Source organism: Lissotriton vulgaris, chromosome 4_1, assembly GCF_964263255.1.
Source record: "Lissotriton vulgaris chromosome 4_1, aLisVul1.2, whole genome shotgun sequence".
NCBI classification, from domain to species: domain Eukaryota; kingdom Metazoa; phylum Chordata; class Amphibia; order Caudata; family Salamandridae; genus Lissotriton; species Lissotriton vulgaris.
Window position 1 is genome coordinate 547,755,293 of NC_141691.1, and position 24,188 is coordinate 547,779,480.

Genomic DNA, 24,188 nt, shown 5'->3' on the forward strand with positions numbered 1-24,188 from the left:
TCGGACAGCCTGACCCAGAGACTAAGGGCTGTGGATATCGAACAAGAGGCTCCTACGAGTGGTCTTAAATTAAAATCCAGGTTTGTTCCTCCAACACAAACCGACATGATAGACACTTTCTCAGAGTTGGTAATAAGGGATCTCAGGAGAATGCGCATACATAAAAAACCCTGTGGACGTCAGAACAACCTAACTGAAAAACAACGAATAGCTATAAAAACACTGGCCGAGGATACATCAATAATCTGTAAACCCTCAGATAAAGGAGGCAATGTTGTTATTCTTTCACGTGTAGAGTACGTCCAAGAGGCTATGCGTCAATTGCAGGATAAGTCTTGTTATGAATTGACTACCAAGCAAAGATACCAGTCCAGTATTGAAGAACTGCATGGACTACTTAAAAAGTGGCATGATAAACAGATGCTTGACACCGAAGAGTATCTCTTCTTGAAAACAACACACCCTATTACCCCCACCTTTTATTACTTGCCCAAAGTACATAAGAGGATGGACAAACCACCTGGGCGCCCTATCATTTCATCTATGGGCAGCCTAACCGAGAATCTATCTAAATTTTTGGACTATTTCCTGTTTGAAATGGTTTTGGGTCTAAAGTCCTATATCCGAGACACTGCTGACTTTATTCAGAAGATCGAATCAATTGAATGGCAACCAGGCTATTGTCTATTGACCCTTGACATCACAAGTCTCTACACGAGCATTGAACACGCACAAGGAATGAAGGCGATCCAGTACTTCCTAGGGAAGAGACCGATGAAATATGCCCAGCATAATGTTATGCTGATGGAGCTAATTGCATTCTGTCTATTTAACAACATCTTTTTATTTCAGGATGATCTGTTTAGACAGCTCTCCGGTACCGCCATGGGTTCCTGCTTCGCCCCCAGCTACGCGAATTTATTCGTGGGCTGGTGGGAGGAGCAGGAGGCCTGGGGCCCCGATAGAGAACAGTGGTCGAGCTGTATCGTTTCATGGTATCGTTATATAGACGATTTGTGCATAGTTTGGAATAGTTTGGTAGAGACTGCCTGGCAATATGTCAAAGTGTTGAATGATAACAACTGCAACCTTATTTTCACTGGTCATGCAAGTGTGAGTGAGGCGGTATACCTAGATCTAAAGATTGAAGTTATCGATAACTGCATTCAAACTTCCCTCTATAGGAAGCCCACAGCGGGAAATAGTACGCTACATGCGTCAAGTAATCATCCCCAGAAACTCATCAAGAGTATACCGTATGGTGAGCTTCTACGGTTGAAACGGAACTGTTCCACCAATGACGATTTTGAGCTGGCAGCTCAGGAAAGCATTGATAGATTTGAGGCCAGGGGGTATAACAAGCAAATGTTATGTAATACCTTAGACAGAGTAAGGACACAACCCAGACAGACTCTGTTTGTCAAGAAACAAAAACCCACTACTGACACAGAAAAATTCAGGATGATAACATCATATTCTCAAGACTGTCAACAATTGAGGAACATCCTGAAAAGACATTGGCACATATTGCAAAAAGATAATATCATTGGGAATGATATACCTGTAAATCCCTTAATAACTTTTAGAAGGGCACGTTCGTTGAGGGATACTTTGGTACATAGTCACCTGTCACCAATCCCCACACGTACAGGAAAATTAAGAGATGCAAAAGGGTTCTTCCCATGTGGACGATGTAAGGCCTGTGCCAATAGTAAAAGGGTCTACTCTTACGAACTTGTGGGTTGTAGAAAGAAAAAGAAGATTAGTCAATTCCTTACCTGTACTTCCCCATTCGCAGTCTATTGCCTCCTCTGCCCCTGCGGGCTTAGGTATATAGGCAGTACTATAAACCCGGTGAAATTGCGTATTTTAGAACATATGCGGGCCATAGTAAACAGAGACTTTACATACCCTGTCGCAAGACACTTTTCCATCAAACATAAGAGCGACAGGAATCTGTTACAGTATTTTTGCCTGGACGCAATTTCTGATAATATAAGGGGAGGGGACAAACTACAGAAACTTCGTAGGTTAGAATCCCGTTATATTATAGACTGCCAGACCAAGGCCCCCTTGGGATTGAACTGTGGGGAGGAACTGACTGTGCATTTAGGGAGTTAAATGTCAACATTGCAGTATCCCAAGTATGGACATTCTTGTTATCACAGCTTTACGATTATGGTTTCTATAATATGTGTTCTTTTGTGAATCATGGTTATGGTGCTTTAGAATGAATTGAGAGCTTTTTTCACTAACATGGCACCATGCACTTGATAATTGTTCAGTATTTTTGATAACTTCTGGATTATTGTTTAATATTTGGCAACTTTTTTAATATTTTGATATTAATCATTCAACACTGTTTGGTATAAATTTGTATACGAGGCCAATGGAAATCTAAATGGCAACCTTCGAGTTGCCACAAGCCGATCCACGGCGAGATCACAGTCCATTGCCCACCGTACCAAGGAGAGGGTTACCTGCCGATCCACGGCAATATTACGTTGTAAATTCCTCGTTGTAAATATCTGAGGTTTTTTTAAATAATGTTTTATCGACATGAGTAATCACGAAATGAATGTGTTATTTAATCTCAGTCATGCTACTGTAAGAATTACATGCACTAGCAAGATGGCGCTCACGCGTCAGTCCCCTCTCTATGCTTACCAACATGAGTTGTTTGTTACTTTGAAATAAAATGGCGCCAGATCGCGCATTGCGGTGTAACAAACATTGAGGAAGGAAGCGTGGCTTCCGAAACGCGTCTGTGCGAGTAAAGTTGCTACCTACGAGAATTCCCGTGTGTGCTGTCTTTATTTCCACCCGGGACCGGGAGGGAGAGAGCTTTCATATTCTAAGCGCGAAGCTCTGACGCGCTCAGACTAGCACCCGCTGCAAGAGTGCCCCGAAATTTGGAGCAGTGAGCCTGGATACACATATATATATATACACATATATATATATATATATATATATATACACACACACATATATATATATATATATATATATATATCCAGCTCGAGTCCCTGCAGGTTTTCAGGTAACATTGAGGAAGGCGGAGCGCCGAAACGCGTCTGTTGCAAACCAGAAAATAAACTAACTGAAAACGACCCCCGGAGTGCGTGGTTTCTTTCCTTCGTGCAAGTCTGGTGGAAACCGTGAGCTGGAGATATATATATATATATATATATATATATATATATATATATATATATATATATATATTAATACCGAGAGTGCCATTACAACACGAGTATTCCTATGCCAATGTCTTTAAAACGACCTCGCATAACAGCGCAAACTTTTACCATGGATATGCTTTACCAAGCATGCCATTGTGACGCAAATGCATGTGTGGTAAAGACATATACTTCTAAAAGTGTTGAAGGTAGGTAAATCACTATATGTGTGGGTGTGTGTGTGTCTGTATATATATATATATATATATATATATATATATATATATATATATATATATACAGACACACACACACACTATATGTGTGGGTGTGTCTGTATATCGTGATACATCAGTCAAGCCCTTTGAGAGACCCCCAGAGACCCCCAGTTGTACCATCTCACTTAAAGCCTGAACAAGCCTAAAAGCACCATGTGTGCTTTCAGAATAACTAACATGTATTAGTGATTCTAAAAGCACACCTGGTGGACTTCTATGGACATTTCTCTCCCTGCGTATCCGGGGAAACCATCTTCAGAAATGATAAATGAACTAATGATTATCAGTTCTGAAGAGTGGAGTGCCCCCCTCGTAGAGCCAGCTCTGTTCTGCAGAGAGCCTTGCCCTGCTTACCTTGAATAATTTTTAAACAGATTGTTGCAAATAGCATTTTCTTGTAATTTATTTTAAGTCTGGGTAATGTGTGAGAGTCTGTTTGTGACGAGGCGGACCTTCCCGAGGGGGTCTCAATGGCAAGGGCCTCCCATAGAGGGTTTTCATCGTGTGACCCCCCCTCCTATCTTTACAGCACTCCCCACCTCAGGTGCAGCCTGGACCGGTCGAGTGGTACAGCTGCGACGAGGAAGACAGTATGGCCTGGCCCTTTAACTGGCAGCGAACCGAGAAGGAGGAGGAGTCTCGTCAAGCTGTAAATGCGGAAGTGCCGCATAGCCAGGTGTGCTTGTTCACCGGCGTGCAGGGAGGAGAGGAGGACGCTGAGAGGAGAGGAGAGTACTGGAGAGAACAGAGAGACATCGCGGAGGAAGAACGAGAACCCGGACCAACATCAATCGGAGGGAAGGAGGAAGAAACGGACCCGTTGACGGCGCAGGAGCCAGGAGGCCACCGGCACCACGAGCCGCCCAGCCAAACGCGACTTGGAGGCATGTGGCTCTCAGAGGTACGTGACCGTATCTCTGGGTGGGTGAAAAAGAGAGAAAACCGTCCTTAGTGTAAATAACCCTTTCCCGCTTATCCCCGGGACCCCTCCCATCACTTCTTCCCTTCCCTCGGCACCGACTGCTTTAGAATCTGCACCAGGTATCCCTCACTCCTTTCCCTTCACGAGTGTATTATAGTCACCAACTTAGACCCTCTACTTGTCTTTTGCCCCGAGGCGGACCCTGGCCTAAAGACGGAGACCGATCCGGTAGAAACGCAGAGGAACCCGCTAAGAATAAAGACTGAGGCTATTCGCAGGAAACAGCGGCCAGAGAGAAGCCGATCCCCGAGGAGACCCCCCCTAAGAAAGACTTGTACGGATCACTTGTTTCAGCAAATAAAACCGGCATTGACCAAAACCCGTTTACTGCCCTTTACTGAGCCACCCGCTACACTGTTAAAGACATTTTATGACAAATACGTTTTTGTTTCATGAAACATCCATAAAAAATGTTTCTTTTATATCCAAACAGGATCTCAGATATAAGAAATGGGAGGATGTCACAGTGATTATTTGCAGTAGTATTAGGGAGCTTCTACTATATTACAGTATTGTAAAAATACATCACTATCCCTGAATATTAACTATAAACACTTTTAGAATTTGACCCTGTGTGTCTGTGCACTGTTTGTGATCTGGCCAAAGAAGACACGAGAGAGCTGAAACTAAATCATAAATTCAAAGGTGATCCGCACAGGACCCCCCCTAAATGCATTTGGCCTAGGGCCTTTAAAATACTTAAGATGTCCCTCAGCCATGCCTGTGTTTCCTAATATACATTAGTGTAACTTTGTCGTGTTTGCAGATGCTCTGCACTGCACCTGTTCATTTCCAACATGACACAGCCAGAGTATGTCAGTCACCAACATGAAGGCCTTCCCCAGGGCAGGACTGGCGGCAGCAGGCATTGTACATTTACCCAAGAGACTGGAAGGGTGGGGGCCAGTTTAGGAGCAGTGGGGGCCGGTTTTGTTACTGGGGGCAGTTTTGCAGCGATGCTCCAATATCAGTCCCAGTAACAAAAGCAGCAGTGCTGGGGACTGGTTTTGCTCAGCAGTGGTGCTTGACACTTGCCCCTCCCTCTGTAAAAATTGCCACAGCTGCTTTAGGTTCCCAGTCCAGCCCACCTGCCCCATCAAGCAGGCCTCCTGCATTCCAGTACCTAGTTAAGTTATCTGCACAATCAAGCAGGAACCCCTCTCGCTGCACCCAAACATGCGGTCAGGTTCTTGGCGCATAGAGCCTTGGCTGCAGCGAACAGAGACCTTACACTGCCGCACACAGAGAAAATAAATTAGAGGGAACATTGGTTATCAGCATAGGTTTTAGTGTTGTTGACCAGAAATATCATACAAGTGTTGATGAGGGAGGGAATTGGCGAGGATCCTTACGGGTACTCCACAGATGATTTCCTTCAGTTTGGAGGTGATGAGCCGCTCCTTGGATGCCTATGCTGTGCAGCCTTGTGACTGTATCGAAAGCTGTTGAGAGTTCCAGGAGGACCAGAGCCGCAGTCTCTCCTCGGTCGAGTAGGGCTCGGATTTCACCGGTAGCTGCAATGAGGACATCCTCGGTGATGTGGTTGAAATCTGGATTGGGAGGAGTCAACTATGAGGTTCTGTTCAAGATGTGAGGAGAGTTGTTGGTTAATGTCTTTTTCTAATATTTTAGCCAGGAACAGGTTGATCGGTCGGTAGTTGTTGAGTTCGCTGGAGGCTGCCGATGGTTTCTTTAGCAGGGCATTGACTTCTGCGTGTATGCAGTCCTCGGGAAAGGTGGCAACGGGAATTGAGGTGTTGAAAAAGGTGGTGCGATACCAAAGGGGATGATGGACGGAGCGTTGGAGCAAATCAAACACTCACCCCCAGTCATTTGATCTGGGTTTAATCCATCATCATTCTTTAGCTCACTCCACCACCCTAGTTCAGACATGGCCATATGCAAATAGGTCTGACCCTGTGCCTAATGGGAACAGTCCAGCCCGAACTGCCAAGCCAGGTCTTGCCTGGACCGGAAAAAAACATCCTGGGACCGGTTTCTATCTAATCAGCCGTCATCAGCCAGGCTAGCTTGAATCCAGTGGAAAGTGAGCAAGGGACCCACATCTGGGCATACTCTGCCAACTTAGGGCGCACAAAGCGATACCAAAGGGGATGATGGACGGAGAACAAGGTGGCGAGTACATGGCTGATGCCGGTTTTGCCTAGGATCATGATGCGGTGAGAGCATATATCGATTAGGGCAGCTGACCGGACCGAGTACATGATGGAGGTAGTGTACTGTGGCGGCGAGCTGGCTCCATTCGGTTAGTCAGTTATCTGTGGTGGTGGAGGGTTCATTGTGTTGCTTGAAGGAATCGGTGGCTTTGGGATGGGGTTTGAAGTTCTGTAGATGTTGGCGTTCTTGTTGTGAAAGAAGTTTGCAAGGTTGTCGCAGGGTTCCTGTGAGGGGGCAATGTTGTTTGTTGCTGGTGAGAGGTGGAAGAATTCTTTGACAATGTTGTAGAGTTCTTTGCGATTATTGGATCTTGATTTGATGCATGACACTAAGGCCTTTTTCTTTGATTCTCTCAACTGTCAGTGAAAGAGGTTGAGGGATGTGCTAAAGGTGGTCTTGCTGTTCGCATGCTAACTGGTGCGCCATCTCCTTTCCACTTGTACATAGTGTTGTTTAGTGTTTCTGAGGTCTTCAGGGTATCAGCTAGCCTGTTTGGTGAACCTTCTGTGGGTGTTGTTGCAGATGGGAGCGAAGTTGTCAGAAAAGTTGGTGACCCAACTATTGAAGGTTCTGATGTTTGGTCTAAGTTGTTGGATGAGATGGGGTGGGAGGTGCTGAGGGCATTGATCCATTGGTACTTTGCGACTTTACTCCAGCTATAGAGGAGGGGAAGTCCATGAGCTGGTGATGTTGAAGTGGATGATTAAGTGGCCGGTCCAGGTGAGTTCCGAGGTGTGGTTTTTACTGGATGCGGTTGATGTAGGTGAAGATGGGGTCTAGAGTGTGGCCTGTGGTGTGCGTGGGGTCATGGATGACTTTGGTGAGGCCGATGTTGTTCATGCTGTCGACGTGTTGATGCCATTGTGGTTGTCGAGATGAAAGTTGAATTAGACGAGGAAAATGTAGTTCACCTTAAACAATTTAACAGCCAAGAAACTCCCACAAAATGTCTTACAGCAGTGGTGTTTGCCTCAACTGTACATTAAGGTATTTCAAATGTAGTGCCAGATTATACTTAGATAGGTATGGCATCACAAACCTTCTCTGCTCATACATTTATTTCAGTAGCTCTCATATATCTACAACTATCTCATAAAAACGTTCATAGGCCCTTTCTGTATCATCTACAAAGGGCCAATTTGACCCTGCATTTGTGAAAGTTTTTGCCAAGCAAATATGAAACTGCAGAAGCCAGTTGTTTAGCACCTGTGAAACTGAGCACTGCAACTTCTTTAATAGCCTGTAGGTTATTTTTATACCTGCCAAATCCTACACTCATAAGCTGGTTGCAATCACATGCTGCTCAGCCCACCCTTGACCATGCTCCTGCTAAAAAACACATAAAGAGACTAAAAGATTGTTTAATATTTCATCCTTATTATTTCATAATACATTTTATCAGGATGCGTATTAATCTCATTACTCTTCTGCAATGAACAACGTTGGTAACTGCATATTTTTGTAAACACTGCATCAACTATTCAAAATCCTTTGTTAATCACATCTTTGAGAGTGTTTGCACAATATTAACATTTACAGTGCAATTAAACTAAATGGTTATCAATAAGGATTGATACACCTTTAGAGAACCAAAAAATGGGACCCAAAAACTGCTAAGGGTAGATGTCAAAGGTTTTCTCTTGTCTGCACATTCAGATTCTCTTGTTGGAGATGTTGACAAAGTACTCGGACCATGACACGCTGCCTGCTTCCCCCCACTGTGCTGGATGACCAATAGGTAATCAGACTGTTCTCAGCACAAAGCCATACACGATGGGTCGGTAGGAGTTGGGGGTCACCTGAGAGTTTCAGCAAATCAAATTATAAAAAAAATAATTAAAGGCAATGACCAGCTTAGGGCTTCCAAGTATTTGTAAACTGGAATAGTCAAATGTAATGTACCAAGCAGCCCTGAACTTCAACCTGGCCACTTTTTACCTCCATACGTACAGTCCACAGTGTGTAAAGTAAAAAAAGGTGCAGTTGAAAGTACATTGTTTGACTGATCACCCAATATTGCTCCAGCTTGGAACTTTATGTGCCTTACCCGGGCTAATAATGTGAAACCTGCATCGGTCAGTTGGGTACACCTGGCAGCTTCCAAAATCCTAGAAAATCATAAAAAACAAAATGAGTGACTATGCTTGGAAATGCGTCATTCAATCTTGAGCTGTTTAGAGTCAAACAAAACATATGATTAGTTGGGCATGCAAAAGAACAGAAGGCTCATGGAGCAACATACATTTCAAAATCAATCCAAGAACAATTTCCATAGTGCCTTGATAATTTTATAGAAAAGATAACAGCACAGGTTTTTTTATCGATAAAAGAAAAAAGGTTCGATCTACAGGAGTCCTCATCTGGTCTCTCTTGAGTGCTCGTACCACAGAAGCATAAGACTTCACTGAAAAGTATTGTACTATGAGCCGTTTTTTGGAAGTGCCCAGGCATCCATAAAGCACATCTTTGAATGTGTTTATATGTGAACCAACCCACTTAATGATGGTGGCAATGGTTGGATCCATAGAGATCATCGCTGAATGTGTTTGTAGTATGTGAACAAACTCATTCAAAGACAGTTCAAATGGATGCACACACATTCACTGTAGCAATCTTTGAATGGGTTTGTTCAAATATTATAAACCCATTTCTTGGTTCCAACGATGCATGCATGCACAGGCAGCCACTTTGAAATCAGTAAAAACCTCTTAAGATGGGCGCCTCCTGAAAATGAAGGGGGTAAAAAAAAAATAATAATAATGTTGTGGAGGGGAGATTAACCACAAGATGAAATGGGTGGGTAGCAACGAAGGGTCAACAGCTTGTGGGATACAACATGGAGACCAAGGGGGAGGGCCAAAGCAAAGAGAAGGAGAAGTAGAGCACAGGAGAGAGTGAAAGATAACACATGCTCTCCCATGCAGTGCTTAACAAGAGGAACAAAGTAGTTCCCCAATTGCAAGCAAAGTTAGTAGTGGAAGTATCCAAGTCAACCCATCAGACCACAGAGACCAAAATGCTCATGGGCAGGACAAACACAGACTAGGGAAGAACACCATCAAATCAGGAGGAAACAACTATGACAGACCACAAATTAATCTGAATATGACCAAAACCCACTCCTTGTATACTAAAATCAATATGCCGGGCCACCAGAAAGAAAAACGTGTCTTTTGCCGATATCTAAAATTATGCAATGGCATAAAGAGGTAAGAGGGAATTCTGTGTGAAAAACTATTTGTAAATAAAAAAATATATATTTGATCATTTTAGAAAAATCACAGATGTACAGAGATTATGAGTTAAGCTTCATAAGAATCTGAACTTTGATGTTGCCCCTAATCCAAATCTTGGGTGAGGTTTTCCTCAGACACAGACCAAATTTTAGTGCTCACCAACATAGTTCAGTGAGATTAGATTCTATTCAAAGGGCATAGGTGTTCCGCATAGTAATCAATACCCAAATATAAAAAAAGAGTCCAAACCAAAGGGAGCCCTAAATTGCAACTGCACTTTCGTCGCTCCACCAGGCTAGTGGGACCGCGCCACAAAGATGAGATGAAATATCAATGAATCAAACTGCAGACTATTTTGAAGCTTTACTCATAATTTCTGTTCAAATGAGAGCCCTCTACATTAATGAGATTCAGTTGATTGTATATGTAAATAGTTCTTAGCACACACCTTGAGCTCACTTATTTGCATTACTTCACTGCTGCAACTTTTTTGTATATTGCCACCACTTTTATTGAAATTTATGCCATTAAAAGGATGACTTTTCTCTTCAAAAAGGCATTTTTGTTGGATTATGTTTGTTCACATTACTATGATTTTCTATTGTTACATTTGTTCTTGAAGGAACATTATCTCTCTATGCATTGCATCTTGAATCCTTTACAGGATTACTGGGATGCCATATCTCCTTTTGACCTATCTGATGAACGCCAATCCTCTAAAACGGACCCTAAAAACCAGTATGTAAATCAGGACGGATAGGAGAGTTTTTGCTATAAAATTGCTTGTGGAGCACAGACTCATATGCTAAGACAATCAAGGGAGGCCACAACAGGGACAAACCCAGATCGCTAAACAAACAAAGGTCCTGAAAATGTGGACCTACAGAGGCCATCACCTATATGGATGTACAGAAGTCATACCTTAAGCGTACGACGTGACCAAATCTAGAGTAAGAGTCTTCAGGATGTGAACAGGTGAGGGAGAAGAAACAAAAGCAGGTCCAGCCATTTTGGAAGCACAGCTAGAAATGAATAAAATGTAAATGTTTTATCAGGTAAAAAGGGGCATGTTTTGAATGTTGAACTCAATGGATCAGAGCTTGTTGCCAGTTGACTTGACCTATGTACAAGTGAGTTGAGGCTGGGCTCTGGTGGGGTGTGGGTCTTTATGGGTATCACATATTAATGTAACCATGTTTCACTTCTGGATCCATAAGTGGAAGGTTCAAGGATGGTATCCCAAAATGCAAAATACTAAATCAATAGTTCAGCAGCAGTCACAGGGGAAACACTGAAGGCTTAGAGGAGGGAGAATAGCAACCACTGGAAGTACTACACTGAAAACCATAGAAAATATCATCTCATCATAAGACCATGTAGTGTAATGAATACCTCTTCAAGAAGACTGGAAATATATTATTCATAGGAATGTTCTTTTCAATATCCACCTAACTTGCGTTCAAAAACATTTACTTAAAATGAATCTATAATAACATTTAAAATTATAATCATTATTCACTACAACATAAAAATTACACTTTGTCTTAAAATACTGATCTAGTATTTATTTTTAAGGGCTAAAATTCATGTTTACCATAAGAACCACACAGGCCCCAAATTTGAGTCCTATGAATCTGGAGAGTCTACAAGAATCACTTATCAAAAATTACTCATCATTTAATTTCCAGAGTTGGTCTATTTGCATATTTAGATCTTACATCATATTTAGACGATCTGCTCTAAATCAAGAATAACAAAATTCTGTCAAACACATATTTTTGAACAGTTCCTTAAAAGTACAGACATTTTGGTTACATAAGCAATAACGCACCATCGTTCTCCCTTGATTCTCTTACGAAAAACGGTTCTTATCGGCTAATGTTAATTTCTGTAACCTGGCACAAAGTACAGCCAATTGGTTGCTTTGGACGAGAACCTCTGCTGAACATGGTTCCTTACAATTTGAAATTCTCATTTGAAAACATTCTACAAATTATTCTGGTTTTTCATTTTAACCTTACTCTGATGTTACTTTGAAGCAGTTTTTAAGCTGAATGGGACTTCTATAAGAAAGAGTGTTCCAATACAAAATCTATGGACCATGTATGGAGCTGGTGACTTTTAAGACTTGGGAAAATGTATCTAATCATTATCCGCACATCAAACATCTAATACAGGAGAAAAAAGTCTCATGGAATCACTACACATACCAAATATTTAGCCTGCAAGCTTGGAGGTTTTTTTGATGAACCAGGTCTCTGAAAGTAACATTTGGCATTTACAGAAATGTCAACTGGCAAGGTCCCTGGCAATTTCAAAATATCTGCAATGAAAAAGTAGTAACCCTTATGGTCAAAACATTCAAAGAGTCAAAAGATTCTTAAAAAGCAGAGGTCTATAAAGCGTTTCTCTCAATAACATCTAAAGATGGAATAGATGCTCCACAATGTGCTACCCTACGATATACTTTACTTATTAAAAACATCATAATGTTATCTAACATTCATGGGAGCAGATCACTGTTATATATTCTTAAATGATATAAATAATATAGTTACCGAAGCATGCTTTGGTCTAGACCGAAGAAGCAGTAACAATATGCACATCAATGCTTATTATATGACAGCCAAGTTTTTTTACTTGTTACCGTGAATTCCCTTGACAGGGTCAGGAACAATTGACTGATTCTACCCAGTCATCCTCTCATTAATAACATCATATGGCTACACTAAACCATATATCAAAATTAATGGAGTCATATTTTTGAGGCATTTGATTTTAGAAGGGGGCTATGTAGGGTGCTTACTACCACATTTACTATTCTTGAGCCACTTCCAATAGCAATCTGAGAAACCATCAAATAAAATAAATTCAAACATCTGTGGGGGAAGTTAAGTTCAGACTTTTGGCAGATGACGTTATGCTGATCTTGGAAGATCTCACGTATTACACGAAGAAAGTCATGAAAAAAGTATTTTCATTTTCTGACTAATAAATCAATTGCTCTGAGAGGGATGCTATGCTATAAAAAGAAATGGCAGATGAGTCTAAAGTTTATGTAGAACAAACAGAGTGGTGAACTTTCTGAAATGGTAGTAGATAATATTTATTCACTATGGAAAAAGGTGTCAAAGCACCTGAAGAAATGATTTGCCTTACATTGTTTCAATAGGATATTGTCCAAATTGTTAAAATGAAAATAATTCCAAAGTTGAATTACCTTACATGCAGGAATTGTATCCATCCTAATTGGGACAGGTTCTTTGGCTCACAGAATTGTAAAACCGCTTAGATTTATAGTGACATTGTATGAGCACATTTTGATCTATATTAGCTACTGCCACTGGTATCAGCTGACACCCTCATCTATTTTTTCCATAAGGAAAAAAGAATAGTAGATTGACTGACAATGAAAAAGTACAAAATATATTTGTTTTCTAAATAAAGAAACATTACACATACAACACATATTAAAAAGGGTAGCCCATGCATAAACAAGGTTGTATAATCTGCTCACACGTTCATTAGGCACTCATTTGGAAAAAACTGGTAACTTCAACCTGTCACCAAAATACTTCTGATACCTAAATAGAATAAAATAGCACCTCAATATAGAAGACATAATACATGATTAGAGGATGTTGCTAAGATGCTTCTTGAAGAAAAGACCATCTCCAGGTAGTCTTGGTGTGTATTTTTGAGGACACCTCAGCCCTCTGTTCGAATCTCCTCCTCCTAAACGTCCTTCTTGGAATTCTCTTCAACCGACACTCCATGATTCGAAACCAGAATGATCTTAACCGAATACATCACACACCTTCACTTTTATAACAATTTTAAAAAGATAACGTTTTTTAACTAGTATCAATTCCATAAACGGAACATACAAAGAAATTTATACTTACTTTAGCAAACACTCTCCATCAGATATTTAGGCCTGTAAATAAACCTGTAGATGGTGTTATGGATGCAATGTTGAAAATTACTTTTCTGCAGTGATGATGATCACGTTTTTTTAATTATTAATTAATTAATTTCTACCTATCACATCCTCCTCTGCAGCATCTCTTCAGACAACTACCTTCTTGAGGTTCCAAATCCTTCCATCTGATGCTTTGACGGTCTTGTGAACCAACTTTATAATTACTCATACCCACACATCATCTTCCTCTTCCTCAATAGGCTGGGTCCCATTCGAACTATCGGTAATTAATCTGGGCAAATATCTGCCACACAATTACACACACCAGGCAAATACACATCAGCAAAGGACAATTCTTGTCAACTTATAACCCACTTCCCAGTTCTTGAAGGCACACTCTTCCAGAACCCTTTGTTTTGAGGATTTCAATCAATTGGCTTATAATCTGTTTTGACTATAAAATGTGTTCCACATACCAACTGCTTAAACTCCCTTCTCAGTGATGGAGTAGGTAGTATCTGCACCTCATTTACTATCTGTGAGTAATACACATTTATCTCAAGGCACAAAGCCTTTCAAACGTGGAGCGTTGTCAAAGTCTTTTTAATCTTATTGAATTCCGAACACGTTCCTCACTTTACACAAATTCAGAATGTTTTGGCCGACAACTCTTTCACAAAATGTTAATATAGTCCAACATTCCCAGGAATGAAACAACCTCCTTTCTGTTCTGTGGCTGTTCAAGTTTCTGAATATCTTCTGATTTTCCTCGAACAAAATGCTTGTTGGGCTTCACAACTGATCTCATGACCTAAATATCATAGTTTTAATCAACCAAAACAACACTTGGGTGCTCTCAAAGTGTGACCTTGTTCTTAGAAAATTCTAAACACCAACTTGATTCTTTGGTTGTGTTCAAGCCATATACTAACAAATACTAACACATCATCCAGGTAGAATATCACTCCAGGACATTCGCCAAGGAGGGATGACATTACTCTTTGAAAAACTGAAGCCGCTATGACCAACTTAAAAAGACATGCACTTAAATTTATATGCAACCATGAGTTTAAAACTGAGTTCCTGTGATTTTTCTTGCAGTTTTTATTTGGTGATAAGCTCAGGCCTAGTCAAATGTGATGAAATACTTGGCCCCCAACCAACAATGTAGGCATCTCTAACACTAGGTAGCAGAAATGTATCAATCAACAATTCCTTGTCGAGAGCATGAAGTTCTGCACATAGACGCATGTCTTCAATGAATTTGTTGGCTACAACTACTCGTGCTAACCATTCTGCTGCCTCTATTGGTTCAATAACCTCAGATTTACTTAACTTACGTAATTCAAACTTGGCTTCTTCATTAGACTCCTCATTTTGGCACAAACAGGTTTAGCACCCTGATGTAATCTACTTTGATGTATATACCTTTTCGGACACACCGACTCTTAATAACAGAAGGAAAATGTTCATGATTTTTTCACATGCATTTTCACCCTGCTCGATTTGTATCCGAGGACTTGCATTAGAAACAAATCAAATTCTTAAGTCCTTTTCTGGTTGCCAATCCATTATCTTATCACCTTTCTTAGCTACATTTATTTTACAATGTTAATTTTCTCTCCAATCTCAATAGGAGACTCAAAGAACCAGACATCTCAAAAGAATGACCTCCATACCCTCCAGAATTCACATCCATCAGTTTTAGTTCTTCTTACTTCTCAAATAAATGTTCACACACCTTCTCTGAAAATATTGTTCATTTAGAATGAGAGTCAAAAAATCATCTTAACTCTTCTATTGTTGAGCGATACCCATTATTTTGGATTTCTGTGCCTTTCGTGGTTACCTCTCACTTGAAGAATTACCTCATCACACAACTTCTCAATCTTATGCTTTTTCTCTATAAATAAATGTCCCAGCCCAGCAGCATTTGGCGTGGGGATTCCTTCTCTGACATTTGTCACAATTGATTGTTTGGCACAACAGAGTCTACTACTTGCCATGGGAGCACATAAACCACATCTGAAGAACTTATTACCATGTTCTTTCTTTCTATCAATGTTCACAGTAAAACACACCACTATTGTTGCTATACTATTCATCCTCCCTTTCAAGCTAATTTACACACTTTACGGTGTGTTCTATTCTCTGTGCAACAAACATCACATGAGGGAGTGGTGGCTCAGCTTTGAGCCACATCTCTTCGCTCATCGTCTACCAATCCAAATTAAGTAAAAACTGGTCACAAATCCAATCAGTTTGATGATCAGGCTCATATGTTGCTGCTAGTTTTCTCAAAGTTGTCACATATTGCTCCACAAATTCATGTTCAGTTTTTTTTGCATCTTACAAAATGTGTTCTTTTTAATTAAGTTGAAACTCTTGTAAATACAGTTTTTTTAATGCAAACCGCATTCTCATTTAAACCCCCTAAAGAGTCTCTGCCCAGCTCAGTAGGCCCTTCAATACTTCTTGCCCCGTAGCACCCAAAATGTGAGGTAAAAGATCCATCTTTCTGCCCATTTCTGTGCTAGGTAACAGGCCCTCGCATAACTTTCAAATATCTTTTTCAATTTAGCCCTCACATGGGCTGGTATCCAGCGTTGCACACAATAAAAACAAAGGTAGAGTGATGTTCTGCTTGTCTAATGCCAGTAGTTTTTGTTTTTTATATACACCTCTACCCCACGCACCAGGTCAAGACAAACAGATATTTATTGTTTTTAAAGTCCCATTACTAGCAATAATGAATGAAATGAAATGAATTGAATTGAATTAAGTTCTAATATAGCGCAACTGCCACCCTACGGGTATCCTGGCGCTCAGACTTAAATAGACCAACCTAAACACAGACTGGGATAACTGCAGGGACAGGACTAAGGATCAATCCTAGGGAAGTGCCAAGCTTTCAGGCTCTTTCTGAACTTGGCCAAACAATTGGCTTGTCTGATATTGTGGGGCAGCTCGTTCCATAAGTGAGCAGCTGCAACACTGAAGGCCCTTCCCCCCATCCTGGAGGGCCTAAATCTGGTGGTTGTCAGCAGATATGCACTGGAGGAGTGGAGCTGTCTTTTGGGGTTATACCAGGTGAACTTCTCTTGCAGTGGAACAGGACCCAAGTCATGTGCTGCTCTAAGCGATGCAAAGTGATTTAAAATGAACCCTCTCCTTAATAGGCAGCCAGTGAAGGTCTCTCAGAGCCAACATTGTGGAGGACCTACGTTGCCTGTTTAGCACCATTTTTGCCGCCATAGACTGGACTCTCTGCAACCCCTGGAAGATATAATGTGGTGCTCCCAAACACAGGGAGTTGCAGTAGTCCTGCCTACTCAGCACTATGTTCCGCACTACAAGGGAGCGCAAGTCTTTAGGGAGTAGCGGGAGGATCTGTCGTAGCATGCACATTAAGGAGAGGCACACGCTAACAGTTTTGTTGGCCTGCGACTCCATTTGGAGGTTGCCATCCATCAAAACTCCCAGATTGCGTACCTTTTTAACTGGGATCAGAGGCTCCTCCTCTGGAGTGATCCTGAACTCCAGAGGTAGATGTTGGGACAGTCTGGCAGTGGGACAGTATACTAGCTCCGTTTTTCCCCTGTTAAATTGTAGAGAGTTTCTCCTAAACCATCCAGCAGTCTGATAGAAAGCTATTTGCATGCAAAGGATTACAATAAATATAATAATAAAATGCACCTCTCCTAAGTTCTTTGCTTACAACAAATCACCAACCTACATTCAATATAATTCTTGCTGATGTAGCGTAGGCATACAGCGGGTACTGTGAAGATTTTTGTATAGCAGCAAATACATTCACATTACCACTTCATAAAGACCCTGGTGCATTGTTGTTCAGAGCCTTGCTACTCTGCCTGTGTGTCACCGGTGCACGTCAAGTGACATTTCTTACTCCGAATGCATGACTTGTAAAGACATTTCGAGTGAGTCTCCATCTATTCCCACAATTCTTTAATCTTGAGGAGTTGTTGTTAAAGGCTTCTTATTCCACCAGTTGGTGACATTTACACATCACGTAACACCAATTATTCCTTGGAAGGCATCACTTGAAAATATGTTCTCACTCCCAATTCCTTGAGGTTTGTATACATCGCAATGCAACAAGTTGCACTGAATATCTGTAGGCTGTACACCAGATGCTCAAACTGGAACACAAAGAGAATCCAGCATCCATATCAATGTTTTTCCTTTGTCAGCAGGTGTTAAAGTTAACACACCAAAACTTGTAACATCTTTGGAATTATACCTAAATAGCAAGTTCCCCCCCTGGCAACAGGAAATATGCTTTTTGTTCACAACTGTAGTTAACCCTGGAATTGCATTTTCGTCTTCATGTAATATTTTCCAAGATCTCTCAATCAATTTGAATGTGTGTTCACAGCTACTAATCCCTCTATGTCTCATCCTTTCTGGCATTCTCCTTTTGTAAGCACAAATTTTCCCTTTGTGTTGGATGTCTAGTCTGAGTTTAGGGTAAACCATCTTCTTCTTAAATTAGTTTTCTTCTTTCTTCCATGAAAGACATCACCCATTTTCTCTGCACTTTTTTCATATTAATGTCCCTTTCTTCTAAAGCCATTATGTGTGCCTTTTCAACAGGTCACATTAGAGAGGTAGCATTATTTTTGTAAGTCTTTACACTATATACCGGTGTATGGGGTTAGAAATAATACCAAGCTACCTGTTTCGGCATTCTGAAAATGCTCCGCAAGTTTCTCCCTCTACTATCTGCGGAGCACAGACGGATTACGGTGCAGGCGCTCATTGGATCCAGGCTAGACTATGCCAAAGCCCTCTTTCTAGGCCTTCCAGACTACTTGGTCCAGCGTTTGCAGGTGGCACAGAACTCTGCAGCCCGCGCGATCTTTGGTTTGCATAGACGGGCACGGGCTTCTGCAGACGCTTCATTGGCTCCCGATCCGGAAGCGGATTATGTTCAAATCCCTGACGCTGGTGCACAAAGCTTTGTTTGGCTCAGGCGCAGGATATCTGCAGAAGAGATTGGCTTTCTATCGCCCTGCTCGCTCACTGCGTTAGGAATCCCTTTTCACTGCTGTGGTTCCACGCGTGAGGAAGGCTCGCATTGGGGGGTGCTCCTTCAGCCTCAAGGCCTCCCAGCTGTGGAACTCGCTCCCACTGATACTTCGCAGTACTCCCAATTTGCTTCAATTCAGGAAAAATTTGAAGACTTGGCTTTTTAATCTCTCTGTTTAGGTGGGTTTCTTTCTTTTTCTTTTGGGTTCTGTCTTTCTTCTTATGTTGTTATACACTGTAGCTGCCTGTGGAAAGCGCCGGGACACTCTTTTAGAGTAGCCGAGCGCTATATAAACGCATTTTAACATAACATAACATAACATCTCTTTTGCTTGATGTTGTAAATTCATGTTTTCTTTGAAGGGCACTATAGAAAGTACTAAATCGTGATTAGAATAGAACATGTTTAAATGTCCTCCTCTATAAACTAAAGATAGTAAAATGCTAAAGGAAAAGGCATAAGATAAAGGTATGAGATAGTACGTAACCTCTCCAGAAACACAAGTGGGTTAATGTGCACAGACATAGCAGTCCTTTGCATCCATACCATTGGTGTATTCGTTAACTAATTAAACTAGAATAAATGTTAGCAGAATATTCATCCTTTTTATAGATTACAAATGCATAACTAAATTTACTCTAAGGTCCTAATGGTACTATACTGATCATTATTACAGGTATTACAAAAAAAGATCCCATGATACACTTACACTTTTTTCTATTGCAACCAATTTCTCAAAGAGTCAAACAAAACCTAATTCAGTGGTTTTAGTGACTGGCTTTACAGATACAGTATGTGTTCTTTTTTCTTTTGCAGTTCAGTTTTCTAAATATACACTCCTTAAACCTACTCCGTGTTCTTTTAAAGTGTTATCCCTAAATCTTCTGTAGCTTTTTCTCAGGCTTAGGTTATTCATCTGTAAAACAAATAACTAAAATAATAAACGTATCAGTTTTAATTTAGAATCTTTCTCTTACTGTCTTTCCAGATTCTTTTTGTTTTAAAACGTATTTAAGTTTGTTTGCAGTGTCTTTTGGCTTTCAGGATGGCTTTAATAATTCACATTGCAGAACTCTTCCAGTGTTCAGATACATAGTAGGACCATTCGGATGCAGATATCTGCAACAAGGCACTTGTGCTCTTTTGGATCTCTGTATTACTTGTTGATTTGGATCTATACCACTTTTGCTGTCTGTTTCTTCTTCTTGAAGTTTGATCTCTAGAATTTGAGCTATTGAACTACTTCTTGGGTTCTTTGTTTTTATAACTGGTTGGCCATTCTGCTTGTTGATTTGTTCTTCTCATTCTGGTGCTTTTTTCTTCTCCTGGGTTGTTTTGTCTCCTTGAGTACCTTTAACTTGGGCTTCGATCTCTGCTTCAATTTCTTTAGAGATCTCAATACCACTTTGTGTCACTTCAGGCACTTGCCTTTTTGTTTGCAGATCTTAACCACTTTCTTCTTCTTGTGGCTGGACTGGCACTGGTGCCACTGGTCTGGGTGGCCTCTTTTGGCAGAGCAACCAACAAAGCTCTTCTTTCAGGATCAAAGACCAAAGGCACTTCTTCCAGATTGCTCACTCTTTTGGTGTGTGAGGCATGGATCCAGTTTAGAACTCTAGCAAATTTAACAGCACGCTCATAGTCAAAATCATTTGGAAGGGGCCTTTCCATCTGGGTTCAAGACAAGCATTAAGGGAGACCTTCTCGATGATGATCCAATCTCCGGGACTGAGGTCGTGGCATGCTTCTTGGTGAAGGACTGGTGTGGCCGTTGATACCCGATAAGAGAGAGAATGAACCCCGTCAGACAAATCTTTGCAGTAATCCAAGATGATGTCATCAGTAATATTCATTTGCAGGTATTGCTCGTAATTTCATGGCCCTTCTCATCAGAATCTTATGCAGCAATAGTGCTTTATTTCTGTCTGGGGTACTCAGAATACTTATTAACACCAAAGGTAAAGCATCTGGCCACTTTAAGGAAGCCAATGTACACACCTTTGCCTATTTGGACTTAATGGCACCATTCATTTGTTCCACGATTCTTGATGTTTCCGGTATGTAATTGTCATATAATCTTTGCTCAATCTGAAAGGCTATACAAATCATCTCCATCACTTAATTGTTGAAATGAGTTCCTCAATCCGATTCGAGAGAATTTGGCATGCCGTACCAAGGTATATGTACTCATTATAACAACTTGGCTACAGTCAGACTATTATTTCTTCACGTCGGGTAGGCTTCCACCCATTTCAAGAAAATACAAACACCAGGATATATTTCAACCCGTTGTCTACAGGCATCCGATGAAATCCATCTGCATCCTATTTAAAGGACCACATGATCTCCCTATATGTGTCAAGGTGACGTGTTCTTTTTTGTGCATTCTATTGCTGACTTATTACATAGCTGTGATAGATCTCTTCTGCAAATATATTGAACCTGGGTTCTAAAAACCATGTCTAATTATTCTCAAAACGGAGGCACTCCGCTAATGGGTTTACCCATTATAGTATTGGGTCATTGGAAAGAACAAGCTATCAGGCAAAACTGACCATCCGTCGACTGACATCCAAATGTCATTGGCATTTTTCTCAAATACACCTATTACCCATCCATTCTGCTCTGCCTCTGATACTCGTTTCAATTCATCCCACGTGCCAGTGACTTTCATCAACATGGCAAAAGAGTTGTCTTCTTCAAATTCACATGTTAAAGCTCGATTAAAGGTACAAGCCAACAGTGCGCAATATCTTCCTACTAAGTCAGCGTATCGGTTACCCAGGTAATGTATATGCTTCCATTTTGGAGAACTGGACACTTAGCTACTGCAATTTATTCTGGCAACTGCAATGCCTCCAACAGGTTCTTGACATGGATTCCATTCTGTATTGGGGTTCCTGAAGAAGTAAGAAAACCATGTTGTGACCATAGCTGTCCAGTCGTGAAACACATCAAACCCGTATTGACTGTCAGTAAATATCGAGACTCATTTTCGCAGTTAAACTGCAGGTTCTGTGAAGGGCAATTAATTTGTCTACATGTGCGGCAAACACTGTTTGAAGCCATGATGCTTCTATGACATCATTTATAGTGCACAGACCATATGCTGCTCTCAGTGTGCCATTGTTTCTTTTTAGACATGAACCATCCACAAACAATACATGGTTAAGATCATTTAGTGGTTCATCCTTAATATCAGGACATGGTTTGGTGCATAGTTCTGTAACATCTAGGCAGTCAAGGTCATATTCATCACATTCATCACCAATTTCATTTGCAGGCAGTATTGTAGAAGGGTTTACATTTGTACACCTTTTCAATGTAATATTTTCTGCAGGTCAATCTGTTATGAGTCATGTACTGTTTTTTGTTCAAGTCATTATTAGCTTCACAGAGTGTGAGACCATAACAGTTAAAGAGTATCCCATCACTAAGGTCTTGCTCTTTTCCACACTAATACTTACTGGGGTTACTTCTTTTTAGCATCAAGTGTAGTGGAAAAGTAAGCTATAGACTTTTAAGCTCCTCCATGCATTTGTGTCAAAACGGAGAGAGCGCACTCATCTATCTCACTGAAAAAACAAAGTGTATTCTTCAGTCTAATCAGGCATTCCTAGTGGCGGGGCATGACTTTTCTTTCAGTTGCAGGAATGCTTTCGTATATTTGTCCCATGGAATCAGATCTGACACATCTCTGTCTCAAAATCAGTAGAGGATTTGTCTTTAAGGAAAAGTTGGGTATACACTCTCTAGAGTAGCCAATAATTCCTAAGAACATTCTGACTTCCTTTTGAGTTTGATAGATGGCTACCACATTTTCTGGTGACACCTTCCTAGCTCCCTTCACACTGATGTGTCCCAGATATTGAACTTCTTTTAGACAGTACTACAGTTTACCTGATGAAACTTTGTGTCTATTCTCAGCCTGTTATGAGTCCCACTGTACTCCAATATAAGCCTAGGTAGCACAACCTTTTACCTACATTTGTAATACCTTCTTCTGCATAAAGTTTCTGGCACTGACCATTTACAGAGTTATGTGCTGAATAAATGTTGTGTGGTTTTCTTCGAAAACTAGCCTAATTTATTATGGATGAGGATTCTTAGTAGCATATCTTAATCCCCTGCCCAGGACATGCACAGCAGGATTACCATCGCCTGTATATACATTCTGTACAAACGTCACCGCTATCGTCATCCTTGAACAACTGGCCCACAGTACAATTGCACATCTAGGTAGAACTCCTGAGGTTACCTTTTGGGTATAAAAGAGCCACATCTTCACTGGTGAACTAGAGGAGAAGCTTCGATACTGACACAAGACAAAGTCCCTGCATGCAGAATCTCCATCAGGCAGTGGTCTGACATCATATTCGGGGTGTTTGACTTGAGAACATGACAGGGTACTTTGTTCTCTCCCATCAGGTTTTGGGGTTGGGTCTTTCCTAGGGGATTTTTGGCTTTACACCTACATACATGTAGGTACACTTAGGTACATTTAGATATGGATTGCATTGTAGGAGTATGCTCAATTACAGCCATGTATCGATATGCCTGCATATATTTACTGTTTTAGCACCATGGTGGAATTCTGCCTTTTATTTACTCTCCCCCCTTTTAGATCTGAGGCCATCGAAGTCATCTGCGGCGTACCACAAGGATCATCACTCAGTCCCACCCTCTTCAACGTATACATGTGTCCCCTCACATCCATCGCGCGCCAACACAACATCATCTCCTACGCAGACGACACCCAGCTGATCCTCTCCCTCACCAAAGACCCAAACACCGCCAAAACCAACTTACACGAAGGAATGAAAGAAGTAGCCGAGTGGATGAAGAACAGCCGTTTAAAACTAAACTCGGACAAAACGGAAGTCCTCATCTTAGGTTCATCCCCCTCTGCCTGGGACGACTCATGGTGGTCACCGGCCCTGGGAACCGCACCCATACCTACGGATCACGCACGTAACCTGGGCTTCATCCTGGACTCCTCTGTCTCGATGACCAGACAAGCCAACGCTGTCTCATCATCCTGCTTCAACATCCTACGCATACTTAAAAAAATCTTCAGTTGGATCCCCACCGAAACAAGAAAGACGGTCACCCATGCACTGGTCACCAGCCGACTGGATTACGGAAACACCCTTTACGCCGAAACCACAGAAAAAACTCCAACGCATCCAAAACGCCTCAGCCAGACTCATATTGGACATCCCTTGTCAAGCTCCCATTTCCGGTCACCTGAAAGACCTCCACTGGCTCACCGTCAACAAGAGAATAACGTTCCGTCTCGTCACACACGCACACAAAGCCCTCTACGACCTAGGACCCGAATGCCTCAACACACGACT

General features: G+C 41.3%; 1 protein-coding gene across 1 annotated transcript in view; it reads right to left on the minus strand.

The window, feature by feature from the left end:
* FBXL2 (F-box and leucine rich repeat protein 2) overlaps positions 1-24,188 on the minus strand; it is a 433,116-nt gene that overhangs the window by 132,947 nt on the left and 275,981 nt on the right. The window contains exon 11 of the mRNA XM_086966812.1: positions 8,668-8,728. Within this exon, the coding sequence (XP_086822938.1) occupies positions 8,668-8,728 (61 nt within the window). The remainder of the gene's footprint in view (positions 1-8,667; positions 8,729-24,188) is intronic.